The sequence below is a fragment of the Apis cerana genome, linkage group LG14 (genome assembly GCF_029169275.1).
Source record: "Apis cerana isolate GH-2021 linkage group LG14, AcerK_1.0, whole genome shotgun sequence".
Classification (NCBI taxonomy): Eukaryota; Metazoa; Arthropoda; class Insecta; order Hymenoptera; family Apidae; genus Apis; species Apis cerana.
Window position 1 is genome coordinate 11,408,484 of NC_083865.1, and position 16,218 is coordinate 11,424,701.

The 16,218-nt window shown below is 40.7% G+C and overlaps 2 protein-coding genes across 6 annotated transcripts in view; one reads left to right on the plus strand and one right to left on the minus strand.

The window, feature by feature from the left end:
- Nucleotides 1-16,218, minus strand: part of LOC108002370 (uncharacterized Golgi apparatus membrane protein-like protein CG5021) — a 34,545-nt gene that overhangs the window by 1,922 nt on the left and 16,405 nt on the right. The window contains exon 1 of one of the 3 annotated variants that reach the window (XM_062085047.1): nucleotides 825-846. The exons of the other annotated variants lie outside the window; for them this stretch is intronic. The gene's annotated coding sequence lies outside the window, so the exon portion shown is untranslated. Of the gene's footprint in view, nucleotides 1-824; nucleotides 847-16,218 lie in introns of those variants that run through there. 3 annotated transcript variants of the gene reach the window in all.
- Nucleotides 130-15,269, plus strand: LOC107999837 (zinc transporter ZIP11). 3 transcript variants are annotated; one of them, XM_062085030.1, is made up of 6 exons: nucleotides 130-675; nucleotides 1,588-1,969; nucleotides 3,295-3,446; nucleotides 3,545-3,630; nucleotides 12,193-12,450; nucleotides 14,075-15,269. In XM_062085030.1, the coding sequence occupies exons 1-6, from the start codon at nucleotides 568-570 to the stop codon at nucleotides 14,151-14,153; spliced, it is 1,065 nt and encodes a 354-aa protein (XP_061941014.1). In that variant the 5' UTR covers nucleotides 130-567; the 3' UTR covers nucleotides 14,154-15,269. The 3 variants fall into 3 exon arrangements, with proteins under 3 accessions (XP_061941014.1, XP_061941017.1, XP_061941016.1); XM_062085033.1 differs by having other exon boundaries at nucleotides 167-675; nucleotides 1,588-1,837; XM_062085032.1 differs by having other exon boundaries at nucleotides 174-675; nucleotides 1,588-1,837; nucleotides 12,193-15,269.

The window sequence follows — 16,218 nt, forward strand, 5'->3', positions numbered from 1 at the left end:
AAACGAGACATCGAATGCCTGTCAAAATTGATACAGATTCAATGTAGTTTGAATATTGAATGCGTCCCTGCAAATCGTTGTCGGATTGGTGCATTGAAAATGGCAAATTCTATTGGCCAATTGAGAAAGTGTTTAGCGTCACATGTATGTACAAGCAACCCTATTTGTACGCAAGGGCGAAGAGTGTGTTCACGGTATGGTCATCTACGTATGCTCGTCCGGTTTCATGTCAACGTTCTGCGTATCCTGCTCGGAAATCATAATTGACAAGTGCAGGAACGAAGTCGTCGTACAACAAATTCACGCGAATATGTGTTGGTAATAGTAAAGTGGCAATAGCAACACCGATATTTAGTAGTAATAGTAACTGTAATGAAGGTAATATCAGTGGCGACTACAGTGGTAGTAGTGGTGGTGACGGTGATGGTGGTGGTGCTAGTGGAGATAAGTGCGGGGGACTGAATGCATATCAACGAATTTCATGTCCCACGAAACACTTTCTCGTGGTTCACTTCGTAGAGAATGTGCGGTGTAATCTAAGGTGTCGTGAATTTGACGATTGGTACAATGTTAAAGGATTATTCGCCGATTGTACAGGCGCTCCTAGGAACGTTATTTACATGGGCTCTCACTGCAGCGGGTGCCGCACTTGTCATCGTGATTCGAGGAAAGCAAGTAAGTTTTATTTCTTTGCTTCTTTCTTTTTTTTTTTCGAATCAAATAATATTTTCAATTCGTATACGCTTCTTTAAATATTTATCATTTTATCAAATAAAATCGTATACATTCTAGATCCTAACCTATCTTATGAAATATATACTAACCTTATCCGGCTTTATCGTACTTTCTTCGCGGGAATTGCTTCGTTTTGAAAGTATTTTGAATTCAATTTCCGTTTTTTTCCGTCAATTTGAAATTGTTCCTAAAATTTTTATAATACTTCAGATATCGTTATAAAATATTCTAATTTTTACTATGCTGTACTGTAACATATATATTATAATAATATTTCGATTTTGATGATTATTAAATTAATGATATTTTTTAATCTATACATTTGTAATGTAAATTTTTACAACCAGTTAGCACGAAGTTAATTAATTCTTCTGTTTGCGAATCGGAATGAAAACGTATTACGTAATTTCAATGTTATCTATAAATTTTTTTTTCTTTTTTCTTTTTCTTTCTTTTCTTTTTTTTTTTTTTTTTTTAAGAAATTACCAACAGGTACTTATTCTGTTTAAACTTTATCTGATAAGATTAAATTTATCCTAACTGAACATATAATGTAATATAATGTAAAATTTACAATTATAAAAACAAATATAAAATAATTATAAAACATATCGTAAAATTATTGGATATGCAGATAATATTTTACACATAATAAAAAAAAAAATAAGAAAAGAGTAAATGAAATAATACGAATGAAGAAAAAAAGAAAATTAGGGGGAAAAAATTAATTACTTTTAAAATGGAATGAATATATCATTGATCATTCATACAAATGTATTTAAAAGTTTAAAAATACTTTAGAATAAGAAATATGAAGGATGATTCTAAAATATAAAACGCATTTTATTGCAGCGTAAATTGTTGGACATCAGCCTGGGATTTGCGGGCGGCGTAATGATAGCGGCAAGTTACTGGTCGCTACTGGCACCTGCTATCGAAATGGCGACAAAGAGCAAAATTTACGGTGCTGAAGGCGAATACGCATTCGTACCAATCGGAGTTGGATTTCTCATAGGCGCGGCTTTCGTTTATGGGACGGACGCGTTGATATCTTCCCTTGGCATTCAGTCCCCCAATGTGCTTTTAGCTATGCAGTCAGTCGGTACGAAACAAAGACGCAAGATCCTTGCAAAACTAAAGAGTGACGAGGATTTAGACGATTATGATCCGTATAACGACGTACAGATATCTGATGGAAAAATGTATACTCAAATTGAATCGACAACCATCGATGGTATCATATTTTTTTCTTGTCATCCAATTCATCCAACATCCAATTCTCTCTGTAGGCTTGGAAAATGGGATCAGTTCACGATACACGTGTATATCATGTTTATGTATAAAAATATGTATAAAAGATTCAATGTACACTCGCCCCTCTTTGCTTTCTCGTACAATAAGCAATCGATTTGTTCAGAAATAAGCAAATATTGTATCGTATTATAATTTTGCATTATTTCTGTAAAAATAAAATATCTGACGTTTCTTATGTTTCTGTTAGTTGCTACTTATTTCTGAACAATACTAATTTTTCGTGTATATTGTGCACGTATTGTCCAATGTATTGTATCATAGCGTAGTTAGCGATTTACTGGAATGTCGTTTGTCAATTTTAATGCTTTTTGCGTTAAAAGTATGGAAAGGAAAGTAGCGTATGCATGAAAACATTTCAAAGCAATAAGTGGAATTTACAAAAACACGATCGGTAAAACATTTAAGTATTGAAACATATAATAGCAGCTACCTACTTAAGACTGTTTGATAATTAAAAAAACAAATCAATGCTCAATGTTCGTTGTATTTTTATATATATAAAATTTATACTGCACGCTTAAGTATTTTATATCATAATATCAAGATAAATTTGCTTTTTACGTAATATGTTTCAAATGCTTATAACATTTTCTGATATCACGTGTTTTTAATAATGGACAATTACTTAAGAACAATAGTTTCTTCTTCTTTTTTTTTTTTTTTACTTTTTTATTTTTTTCTTTTCTTTTTTTTAATTACTATCGTTGTTTATGTCTTAATCAAAAATCAATCTCATTAATAAATCAAAGTTTGATGCGAAGTTAACTCGATGACAAATCGTACGAAACGTATTGCAGAATCTAAAAAAAGTTTAATTTACATAACAGTTGCACTATCGACTAAACTATTAAGCAGTCTTAAATAACTGGTTATTTCTAACTTGTTAACATATTATTAACACTTTTAAAAATAAAAATAAAAAATATTTTTCCTTATGGAATAATCACAGCGACATGCATAAATTTTTCATGATCGTGTTTAAAAAATATTCCATAATTTATAAAACTGATCTTATTAATCCTGCCTGCGGATCTAAAATGTAATAGACAAGAAGTACAAAAACTTTAATAGAGAATACCGGGTATTAAAATATAATAAGTTTTATCAAGCCTTAATCCAAAGTCATAATAAGATAAAGAAAATAGTAGAATGTGCTTATGTACACATTGCTGGTGTAATGTTTAAATATCTTCCAAAAGATCAAGCCGTAATATTAGTTAATAACATCATCGTCGCACTTTTCAGGTTTCTATGAGCAAAATACCCGAAGACGCCAAATTGCGAATATAAATAGGCCAACAGAGCAAGGAGAAATAGGCACAATTTACGATGATCCCAACAACGAATGTAGAAACAATCAATGGAAAAGAGTATTGTTATTGGTTGTTGCTATTACGGTATGTAAATATTAATCAAATAATTTAAAATATAATAAATAATATAATAAAATATAGAGGAAGCTAATAATCAAAATTTTTGCAATATACTTTATTAGGTACACAATATTCCAGAAGGTCTTGCAGTTGGAGTAGGATTCGCAGCAGTAGGTAACAGTGCATCAGCAACTTTTGAAAATGCAAGGTAAGCAACGCACGCTTCTATCGTCTTCTAGAAAATATTCGCGAATAATTTCTAATTCAAATATTATGCCAAACAAATAACGTATTAAGATTTCAAACGTCGTCGAATGGATATGTCTTTTTTTAATCCGATAAAAAAAAACTTTTAACGGTGGAAAATATTTATATATATATGTATATAAGTTACGTAGCGATATTTCAATTAGATGCAGCGAGTATCTAAAATTGTTCACTTAGATCAATCGGGCCTATTAGATTCATTATAAAAGATCAAATCGAATCGTTTAGAGAGTTACGTTACATATCGTTTCGATTCATTAAAAATGGATATATGTACATTTATTTAAAAGCACGTTTCAGAGTTAGCGCTCTGTACTCGACAAGAAAAATATTCTCGTATCGCGTTTCACTTTTCTTTCCGCGCGTTTCAAAATAATTTTTTGGATTCCGACATCGATAAAAACAAGAGGCGTTACATTATAACGTATAACGTGACGCTAGTGTACAACGTTAAATGTTGAGCCACATCGGAACGATTCGTATCGCTCCTAGATGGCTGTAATTTAGAAAGAAGTTGCGCGAGTTGCCGATAGACGGTAGCACCATTGACGGAGAATCATACACAAGTTACGAGCGCGTGCTAGGAGGTCCCCATGAATGAGTTCTATGGTGGTCGGTCGCGAGTGCCAGCCGCAGGCAAAGTTTATTGGCAGCAGTGGGTGCCTGTTGCGCGGGGGAAGGGCACGTGTGGCCCTGGAATTCAACGAGCCCTAGGCGCCGCGCATTCCATTCCATACTCCTTTCCCCGCTTCTTCTCTCCCCTTCGACTTCTCCCGAACTCGCTCTCCTTACTGCCTTACGCTTTTGACTTTGGAACATCGCCTGCTATGACGTCTAGTACTCACAACGAGATCGAATAGTACGACATTGATTTCATTTTTATCAAAGAATTATCCGAATAACGTAAACTTTATTTATAGAAAATTTCGACGATATCGCCAACTTTCGTATCTCCATCCTTCCTTCCTATCGTTCGTTCCTCTTTCTTTTCTCTTTTTTTATATAAGATACAATGGATATTTAGAGTCTTTTTCGAATGAACGGCCTATATCAACGTTTTTTTCCCTCTGTCACGCGATAGTTGAGAAATACGGAGCGAATTCTCTTTGTTCTTTAACGTATATATCTATAACGTACGATGCGATACACGATGGCTTTGGGAAAAGCAAGGTCCATCGGTGAAAATTCGAAAGAACTTTGGAACATCCCGTAAAATATCGTTGCTGTTAAATTATTTTCTTCGCTTCTCGAAGAGAAGAAGAAGGAAAATATCACGTGTGATAAACGGAACGACCGTAAATGCGGCATCGCGCAAATTTTCCGGTTATGAATGAATCGTCGTCGTCGGCGTCTTTGCCCTCGTCGTCGCGTCGTCGTTGTCGTCGTCGTCTCGGTCCTCGAAAGATGACCCCGGCCAATATATCGGAGGCATGCATATCGCCACGCACTGTGCGTACATTATTATCGCGTTGAGAGAATTTCTTTTTCGATCCTCTTCGATCTTCCTTCGAGAAAAATGACCAAACGTAAATATTTTTCAAGCAATGATAATCGTATATCGATCGAGTATCGAAACGAACATCGAGAATCGATCGAAGAATGCGACGCGATTTTGAAAGTTTATTTTCGAGAAGAGTAAAATATTGGATACACGCTCGGCATAATAAGTCAAAGGAAAGAAAGAAAACAATAGTCATCGAAACGATTTGCGATGGAAATTGGGTTTTATTGCGCAACGGATTTGTTTGCGTTTTCGATCGATGAATCGGTTGCGTCCTTTTCAAGGAAAAGATAATTCATTCTTTTGAAGATGGAAAAAGAGTACTTAGTTCCATTCCAGAGGCGGCGAAAGAATCATGAATGAAAGTTGGTTGATCGGTAGCGGACGGCCGTTCACGTCAGGAATAGTTGAGAGTAAGCAGACAGGACAAATAGAGCGAGAAAAAGAGAAAAGGACGATGGAAAGGCGGGCAGCCGATAGGAGCAACGATATTTGCACTCGTAAAACGTTCAAGGAGATCCGGTACTGAGTCACCCTCAAAGGTATGCGAATTTTTCCCGGAATCTCCTCTCGTTCTTATCTTTTTTCTTTTGAAATTCGTCACAACCGTGTTTTCTCGCGATCTGTCACACGGTATCCTAAACTTGTGAACGACGAAGAAAAAATTCATTCAACTCGGCTCGACGAACATTCGTCGGAATCCGTCGAAGAAACGTCTCCCCGAATAATCGACTAATTTGCACCTCTTTTTTTTCGTATTTTGATCGTAGAAGAAAGAAGGAGAAGGAAAAGCGCGAGTGAAAGCGAGAGAAATTGTAGCACGCGTAAAAACGGAGGAACTACGGAGCGGTGGATTGGCGTGGCACGTAGATGAGGTGTTGCTATGTTAAACACGGCGCCAGACAAAGCTGCCGACGAAACCACCTTATTTCAGTATCCTATATCCTCCTGCGTGTGTCTGTCTTATTATATACCGACCGACCGACCAACCGACAAGTGCTCACCGTGCTACGGCCCTTCTCTGTCCTCGCTCGCATCTTTATTTTTCTCTCTTTTTTTTTGTCCGCTCTTTTCTCTCTGCCATTTCGTCCTTTCTCCCTTCCCCGCTTAGCACGTCGTAACTACAAACGCGATAACTCTTCGTTCCTCTCGTTTTCCCCAATAAAAATAAGAGAAATCGTGGTCGTAATTACATCTCGTCGACGACGATTTTTCGGACACGGTACGTAACCTTTGAATGGCGTTCCCTTAATCGTTGTACTTTGTACTCCCGCTAACTTATCGCACGCGGGAAGTTAATTGTGTTAATAGCAACGGAAGTCGGTTACGATATAACGCTTCCCGTTTAGTTTTTCAGCGAACCAAGTATTACGAAGAGTGCACGTGGCTACCTCGGAACGAGCTTCTCCGCGATAAGAATATTTCCGTTTTTGTTTTCCTCTTTTTTCCCCCCGTTATCCACGATGGAATTCGATCGTTGGTTCGATTGATACGCGAACCAACGTTTCTCTCCCGTCGTCCTCCAACGATTTTCTACGTTCTACGAGATGAATCCGAGTGCAACCATTCACGGCCGAAAGATTCCGAGAACTCGACTCGCGAGACATTCTCCTCTCTAGCTAACAAACACGTCGATAGCTTTTCTCGGCTAGTATTTCGCGTTCGAGTAGCTCTCTCTCTCTCTCCCTCTCTCTTTCCTCCTTTCTTTTCGCCTATCCAAAACACGTAACGCCGCAACCTTTCCTAAAGATACCTACTACTAGGACTCGGATCAGAGATACCGGTCGGTGGACGATTCGAGCGATGGAGGAAAGGAGAGGGAGAGAGAGAGAGAGAGAGAGATGGGTGGCGATCGGAGGGCACGTTTGTCATAGCCACTTCCTTCTGCTCTTTCTTCTCTTCTCGAGCGATCAAGAACTACTACTACTACCACATCTCTCGATCTTGCTCGGTGTCTCGGTTAATTCGTTTCTCTTTCTCTGGCATCGGACGATGCACTGGCGTGCACGAAGCAACGACTTTGCAATGCTTGGAATGCAGCGGCATTACGCATGCGCATCGCGTACCTTACTCGGAACAGACGAACAGCCGGATCCCCGTTATGTCCCTCGACGATGGCCTCGGGACGATCGTCCGCACCAACTAGCCGTCTTCTTGCGGATCGAACTACCGTCGCGATGCTTATACGCTTGCGTCCAACTACGTACTTATATAGGTATACGCACAGCCTATTTCTTCCTTCGTACCGTTGACTCGTGGTCGGCTCGACGGATAGACACCTGCCCACCGACCACCGACGCGCCTATCCTTCCCATTCCGTCCCCATTTCGCTCCCATTTCGAGAAACGACGGTCAACCAAAATCGATCTTTACGTGTCCTTCTCATCGCCGATTCGAATTCCCATTCTCGACGGAGATAGACGGAGGAGGAGGAGGAATTTTCGGGTGGAAGAAAATGGAAGGAACGAGGCGACAGGTTGGCGATAATCGGCAAACGCGTTTGACGTTAAGAGGCGCGAAACGATGCCGGAGGTAGCAGAGAAAAGCGGGGTTGATCTTGGTCTTATGATTTTATGGTGTTAAGCCGTGGCCGGTGGCCTCGGAACTCGGAGCCGAGAAGAGTCGGGAGAACTCGCCTTGGCGTTGGTGGAATGCGGGACGGGCAAATCGCGGTCGGCCCGCTTGCGCCTCGTTCCCATGCATTCCTTACTCCCTCTCCCGTTCCTCCTTCCTCTCTCTTTTTCTCTTCCCCTCTCTCCCTCCCCTTTTTCCTCTTCCTCGCTCCTTACTTTTCTCCTACAAACGCGTTTATACGTGTACGCTTCTCTTTCGAACCCAAGCGTCTTACGGTGTACCGACCAACCGCGCGCTTCAACGCGCGCGCACTCTCTCTCTCTCTCTCTCTTTCCTAGTCCTCTATACCTACTTGCTCTATCTCTATTCACGTGTCTCGTAAGTTCACCAATCGCGCGATCAATTCCTTCAACAGAGATTCATCGTGATTCCTTCGGGATCCTTCCTTTCCTCTCCTCGCCCTTTCCCCCCTTTTTCTTCCTTCTTTCTTTCGAATTGTCTCGTCTCGAGAAAGAGAAGAGAAATGTTTCCTTTATCTCGTTCTTATATCCGGCTATTTTCGATCGCGAATCGTTGGCTATTATTTAAATGCATGCATTCTCGCATTCGATTCTTTCTCGTTTCGCCAACGTGGAAAAAAATATAATTCGCCAAGCTTTAAAGCCGGTGGATAAGCGTTGCCACCTAAAGACACTCGGGTTGCTTATGGAATGCAAAATGGCGACCGCGGGGCATTCAACGAATCTACTTGGACGCCATTTTGGTATACACTGAAACCGTGTATACCGCTATATTCGATCATCCATCGATCTGCGGCTTTATTTCTCTCTTCTTCGATTAATCGAGCAGTCATTAGCTAATAGATTACTAAATTTAGCGCCACGTCGAACGCTTGTCCGTCCAGAGATATATTCGCGCTTGAGAAATATCCTGCGAATATCAATTTGAATATATATCTGGAATACGAAGAGCTCGAGTCGGGTTGGTAAAATGTTTGCCAAGATGTTTCATCCGGAGAAATCAGCGATTCTCGGGACGAGACAGCGCGACGCCTTCGCGCGCAATTCCCGAGGCAATGGATGCCTTCGTTTCTAATTTGAAAGGCGAACCGAACCATAGCGGCGCTCGATCTCGCTAACGTGTAATAGCGGAAAAAAATTTATGAATGGGCCTTGGACTCGGCCTCTCTCTTTCTCTCTCTCTCTCTCTCTCTCTCTCTCTCTCTTTCTCTCTCTCTCTCCCTTCCTCTCCTTCTCTCCGTTTTACGAATCGTACGAAAACAAAGTTTCCGTAAATACTTGTGTAACGCGATAAATATTTTCTAATCTAGCAGCGATATCTACGCGATATCTTTCCTTTCCTCGAAGCAAAACTCCTCGATAGCGTCGATCCGACGAATATGAATTTGCCATAGGAATTTGTAACTTCGGCTCGCGTTGAAAGCGTTAAAAATTTGGCAGGGAATATAAAATTTGGAGGAACCGGGTGCAGAAATGGGAAAGAAAGTTAGAAAGGAGAAGAAACGCACGCGGTGGGAAGAAGTGAGAAGAAAAGAGAGGAGGGAAGAAACGAATGAATCGAAGAAGAGAAAGATGGAATGGGATAGGAAGAGGAAGAGAGAAAAGTAAGAAGGTGAAGCTAGCCACGGTGGAAGGGGACGAGGATCATTCTTGGAACTCGGGTGACCTCCCCTGGTGTAACTGGCGAACAGCCGGACCCGACGGATTAACTGTACAACCACTTATGTACTTATATACATCGATGCTGTAGGAACGCGACGACGATGCCATCCCATGAAATAACGTGCTACACGCCGCGGCATCGCATACCATACCATGTGCTTCGCCTGTACGAGAGAGCGCGGTGATCGTGCATCGCGCGTCATTCATTCACCTGTTCACCCACCTCGTCCCTCTCTCTCTCTCTCTCTCTCTATCGATCGATCTCCGATCTATTGTTCCTCGCAAATTCTAACCGTCCTTCTATCCGCTATCCATCGCGTCTGCGATCGGGGGAGAGGGGGACGTCTTTCCGCTTTACCTCGCCGTTCTTTCTCTCCGCAACCCAAATTTTTCCCTCCCTGTATATTCGTTACGTTATTTCTCGCTATTTCCTCTTACTTTCCTCTCTCTTCTTCCAACGTCTCGCCTCGATTAAATTCTATTCTATTCTTTTTTTTTTCTCGCGAAACTCGGCGCCGCGTTCTCTCTCGCTTGATCACATCGAGTCGATACATTCGATCTCTGTTCATTGATCGCTACGTTTCATTCATTCGCACCGATAACCCGATAACCGTGGCTCGCTTCGTTTAATCGTAGCGAGGCCACGGCGATTACGAAAACTCTCCATTTTTTTGGCGTCGTAAATATCGAGAGATCCGTGTAAAAAGGAGCGGAGCGTGATGAAACGAAATTGACGGATGGTTAAGAAGAGCGGAGAAGCGTGATTAGCTTGTAAGAAAAGGAGGACGGAGGTCTAGAACGGATCATCTGCGAAGCGAGTCGTATCTCGAAGTCCAAGTACCTCGAGAGTCAGCGAGCAAATGGAAAAATGTAAAGAATGTCGAAGTCGACGACCAGTTTGAAGAAGTTACCATGATCGGATGAGATCGTTCGGACGAGGTACAGGGCAGACGTGACGTTTTATGGAACTTTGTGTTCCGTGTTTTGAAATATTTAGAAAAGAAAACGGGGTATTTATTTTATCACTTTTAATATTCTTTCATGCGTTCCTATATATCGTTCGTTTTTTTTTTTCCTTGCGGAAAAATTTCGAATAAAAGCTGAAATGGAATGCGATCGAAATGCGATTTCAAAAGGAAGGTTGCTCCATGAAATTATTTTTCTCCTTAAAGAATACGTAAAGACGAAAATAAAAATCAACTTATTGGAAATCATCATTTTTTTAATGCATAAATAAATAACACGTAAATTCTTTATAAAAGGAAAAAGGAATTATTAAATCATTTATAGCCAAAAATTATTTACGACTTATGTAATTTAATATTTTTTTTTTTTTTTTTTATAGAAAACACTGAAAGATACGTCGATTTGCATTAAAAAGGATATGATTCCATTTGAGAAATAAAAATTGAGTTTCACAAATCATCTTCTCGTGAAAAAACGAATGACGTCGGAATATAATCTCGTAAAAATTTCAACTTTTATCTGAAACATTTTTTACGAAAAACAGTCATAGATATTCCTTATAATCAGAAAGTTACAAATTTATTTTTTGAATACATATATACTTTTTCTAGAAGCGATGAGTCTAAATAAACGTTCAGTATCGCAAAAAGAGTATAAATAAATGCATATCTCTGGAATTAAGGAAACTGTAAAAAAAAAAGTGAAAAAAAAATGCTTATAGATGCTATGAAAGATAGGTATATAAAACTTCTTTTTAAATTATATTCTTCTTTGAAATTTGCATGACGTCATTTCCAAGAATTTTCTCGAAACAAACAACAAAAAATGTAAACAAACAAACATTTCTGAGATCAAAGATCAAAATTTTTGAGAGAAATTTTGTAAATAAACAAACTTTTGTTTGTAAACAAATTCTTGAAATTCCAAGAATTTGATTTCCAGGAATTCTTGAAATTCCAAGAATTTTATTTATATATCATATTTATATATATATATATATATATATATATATATATATATATAATATATATATTGATATATATATATATTGATATTTATATATATATATTTGATATCATTTTTAAATTATAAGAATTTACATCACAAGAGAATAACAGTAAAACGTAAAATATGATAAAATGCTTCTTAACGATGATAATAGTATTTATTGTACATTCTCGTTTAACTTATCTCTATATTACGATCGATCTTTCGGATAGAAAGAATCGTTACAACTTGTCCCTGCCAACACTCCCGAAGATGATCGAAAGAAAAGGAAAGAGGGTGGCGAATCTAACGTGGATGGGGATCGTGGTCACACCGATCATCGATCTCACTGCTATCCATTCCTGGACGACACGTGGAAAAATTAGTTTACGCATATATGAATGAATATCGATATAAAATTTTAATTTAAATCGGTGTTTCGAGACGATAAGGTCGCGGGAAAATGACGAGGAAGCGTTGAAACAACTCTCGAATCCCTATAACAGGAAAAAGTATCACGCGTCACGTGTACGCTGTACCTATCTCATCCGCGGCTCAAGTTAGCTCGCAGAAAATCACCTCGTCTCCTTATTTTTGTTCTTTTTAACGTGCAATCGAGATACGCGGCTCTCGTTAAAGCGGGCATGTTTATTTTTCATGCCACGTGTCCGCCGATAGAGCGAAGTACGAACGAGTTCTTTCACGCAACTTACCATACCACACAGCTACCGCTCACACTACTACAACTTTGTTTTCTTTTTTCTTTCTTTTTTTTTTTTTTTTTTTTTTACAGAAACCTCGCAATCGGAATCGGTATTCAAAATTTTCCCGAGGGATTGGCGGTGTCTTTGCCCCTACAAGCGGCTGGAATCAGCACGTTGAAGAGTTTCTGGTACGGGCAACTGTCGGGGATGGTGGAACCTCTGGCCGGCGTCCTTGGCGCAGCCGGAGTGACGTTCGCTGAACCCGTGCTACCTTACGCGCTCGCCTTCGCAGCCGGTGCAATGATCTATGTCGTGATCGACGATATTGTTCCGGAAGCGCATCAAAGGTCAGTCGTATTTCTCTCGCGCATTTTTACAGCAATTACAGAAATAAGAATACGTAAATCTCTCTTTCTCCCTCCCTCGCATTCCTATCTTTCTCCGACTCCGATATATTACCGTTCGAACGCGAGGCAAAAGGAATAGCGCATCGCGGACGTATATAGAGAAGATAGAGAGACGCATGTACGGCGCATGTTCGAGAACGATTACGGTACAATGGCGCGTGACGGCAGTAGCGTAGTTAGCGAGGCGTCGGCAAAACGGACGTGGCGAATTTCTTTCCCAGGCTCGGCTGCCTAGTCGAACACGCATTGTCATTATAATTGGCTTCTTTTGTATTTCGCGTGTGATCTAACCGCCCTGCCCGGATACCCGACTCGACGTATAAACGCGTTCTCGCTCACTATTCCTGAGACGGTGAAGTTAACTTGGCTCCCTCGAGAAACACAAAAGTGACGCAATCTACCTCTTGTCCCTCTGTAAACGGTTGCTCCTAGACAGGATTCGACAATCTCTCTCTCTCTCGCTCTCGTGCGCATCGCGTGTGATCATTTGGAAAAGAGTAGAGTAGAGTCGAGGGGAGAAAAGAGAGAGAAATCACAATGCTCCCTTTGCTTTCCGGTCTAACTGGACGGAGTAGAGTTTCTCGGTGTAAACGCGCATGCTCGTGCGCGCGTGCTCTTCCAATTGGAAGATCGAGCGATATCGAGAAGAAAAGAAGCGCAAAAGGATAAGGACGAGAGAAAGTTTGCGAGATCCGAGAATCGATTGGTTTTCGTAGCGGCGCATGCGCACGGCGTCGGAAAAAGAAAGGAAAGAGCAGGTCTCTGCTAGTACCGATCGAAACAATTCACCCTCTCTCTTACGTGAAATAATAATTTTCGGCAATTGATGATTTTTCTCGAATCGGACGATCGTTTCCCGTATTCGATCGTTCGACAAGGGAAAAGGAATCCTTGTGGAATGCCAATTTTTCCTTTATTCTTTATCGTTGTCGCGGTGGTTCGAGTGGGAAGGGTATCACGCGCGATCCTTGGCGTAGGATAGATACTTCGTGGAGAGATGTGGAGATCGTCGCATATCGTTGGGAGCGCACGCTATAATGGCTGATAAAAATACAAATTTCCGAGGCCGAAAGGAGGTATTCATCGCGCGGATATGATTGATGTGGTAGAACGCCCACCGAAACACAACGGCGCATTTCACCGGCCGTTAAAATTGATGGCCGTGTATAATTTACGAAATCAACAAGCCGTGACGTGTAATACCAGGTACGAGCGTGTGTGCTTTGTGTGTACTTAATCCCTACTTATATCGCGATAACCTTTTTATTTCTCGCCATCCTGCCGCGTATTCCTTCTCCACGACCCTCGTTTCCCCGATTATACCTATACGGAGTCCATCTTCGATACGGATTCCGCTCCGTTTTTCCACTATTCCCCTCTTCGGATATTCCATCCTCTCGTATCCGTCGAGCTAATCGCTGCTCCATCGTCTCGACGCATCCTCCGCCGTTTACGTCCTTCCAACGGACCCAATCCCACGAAGGAGAGCGTGTTCGGTACGTCTTGTCATCAGTTTTTCTTTGAATCTTTGAGACAACATATCTTTCTTTCTTTCTGATTACAGTGGAAACGGTAAACTCGCCAGCTGGGCCGCCATCGTTGGCTTTTTGGTAATGATGTCCCTAGACGTCGGATTAGGGTAAAACGATTGGTCGTGCGAAATTGAAAGGCGTTTGTCCAAAATGAACGCCAAAATCGATTTTGCTCGTTCGCAAGTCGATGCGTATTATTATTTTTCAAGTATTAACTCGAGCAATTCCTAAGAATTTGTCTTTTATCGCCGCTCTTTCGAAATATAGCGGTCGCGGTATCGGTCGAAGCTGAGGTTGAACAACCCTGAGCTTTTGCCGAGCCAAGTGTTTCTAGTTCGCTATCGCTAGCGTGTCCCGATCATCGTCAAAATTATCCAACAGTGTCTTCCAACAATCTAGTCTTTGTTGATCCGATTCGAGAGTCAATTATCATTATAGATGAATCAGGCGACGATCCACGACGATTAAGCTTTACAACGTTCTAAGTCGAATTTGATGCGACGATACAATCATCGTTTCTGTCCCTTTCCCGCCCCGCCCTTTTTCTTCCTTCGCCCCTTATCTTCTCGTTCTACATCGATAAGTACGCGAGGTAATCGCGCGATGACACGAAAATATCGGAATTGGCGATTCGTCAAGGATCGAGTAGACATTCTAGGCATTCTAGAATCTCGTATTTGGGGCAAAAATTCATAACGGTTAACGATGATTCGGCTGTAACTTCCACTCCATACCTTTCCTTCTTTCGAACGGGGATTATTCTGTTCTCGCGAATAACACGCGAGTAACGTCGCGATCCGAAAATGTGTTTCGCACGACAATCGTTTGGTACATGTTAGATAATAGACGCACGCACGTACATTATAATTCTACGTCCTATCCGATCGGTTTGTCGTTCTTGTCGATCGACTTGAAAACTGGAACGAGTAAAACGTACAATCGACGCGTCGCTATATTACCTTAATACAATTAGATATGTAACTATAAGTTTACAACTGCCATCTTGCCATCTTTGTATAATATTTCCCTTTTACCCAAAACGAGTAATCGTAACGAACAGCTCTTCTCGATGTTACCAACTATTTAGTTTTATCGATCTACCGTAGCACCGCACCAGGTAACGGAATACTCATCGATCATGTTTCGTTTCACGCTCGGCGCTCAACACTTTCTTGTAAAATAAAAATACTATTTTTTCGTACATAATAAATTCATACGTAGATATAAGAGATTATTCATACGTTATTTGTACACGTGAGAAGCGCGACTCGTTCCAAGATGAGTAAAAAAAAAAAAGAATAAAAAAAAAAAGGGATGTATATATGTGCGATCGAAGAATGCACAGTATACGTATATGAAATATATTATGGTAAATCGTGTAAGGTGTTCCTATAACGAACGATCCTTGGTGAAAAGTTTGGATCTCGAACCAAGAGACTAAGAGACTAAGAGAAAAGGAGAAGAAATCGATCGTCGTTTCCTTTGTATCGAAGCAACGCGTTTAAAATACAATAGTTCAGTGGTCGCATACTTCGCGAGCGAAGTGGCGCTTTGGAAACCTTCTCCCAACTGTAAACCGATTACTACTTATATTATAGCCAGTATCGATATTAATACCGTAGACAATTTAAAAAGCGGAAAAATTGTCGAGATAGGGAGCGTTTCGTCATAAGGTTAAGAGGATTAGTTAATTTCTCGTTACTCTTACGCGCGATACAAGTTTCGAACATGGCGTTTGTTTGTATCAACAGCAATAAAATTCGAATTTTAGGGTAAAATTAGAGGAAAAAATTGTTGACAAGATTTTATCCGTCGTTTCTCGCCCGCCCCGATACGACAAGACGAAAAGCATCGTCGTGGAAAGCGTATCTCGAGCGAGAAACTAAAATTTTAAATCGACAAAGAGGAGGGGAGGGGGGGAATTGGATCGTTGCGCAATTCAAGTTCCCTGGTGTTCGTTCGATAAGAGGAAGAGCACAAGACTCGATGCGCGCCGAGGATGGAGGAAGGTTAGTCCGGCGAATTAGCCAAGCTGTTTGTTGGCGGTGAGGTAAGATTCGGTGAAACGAGCGTGCAGTATCGGCACGGTGGACGCAATCCTCGTCTCGCGTCTCGCGTCTCCCGTCTCACCCAAGTTGCATAACCCAAAGAGAATCGAGGCATGAATGGAGCCGAG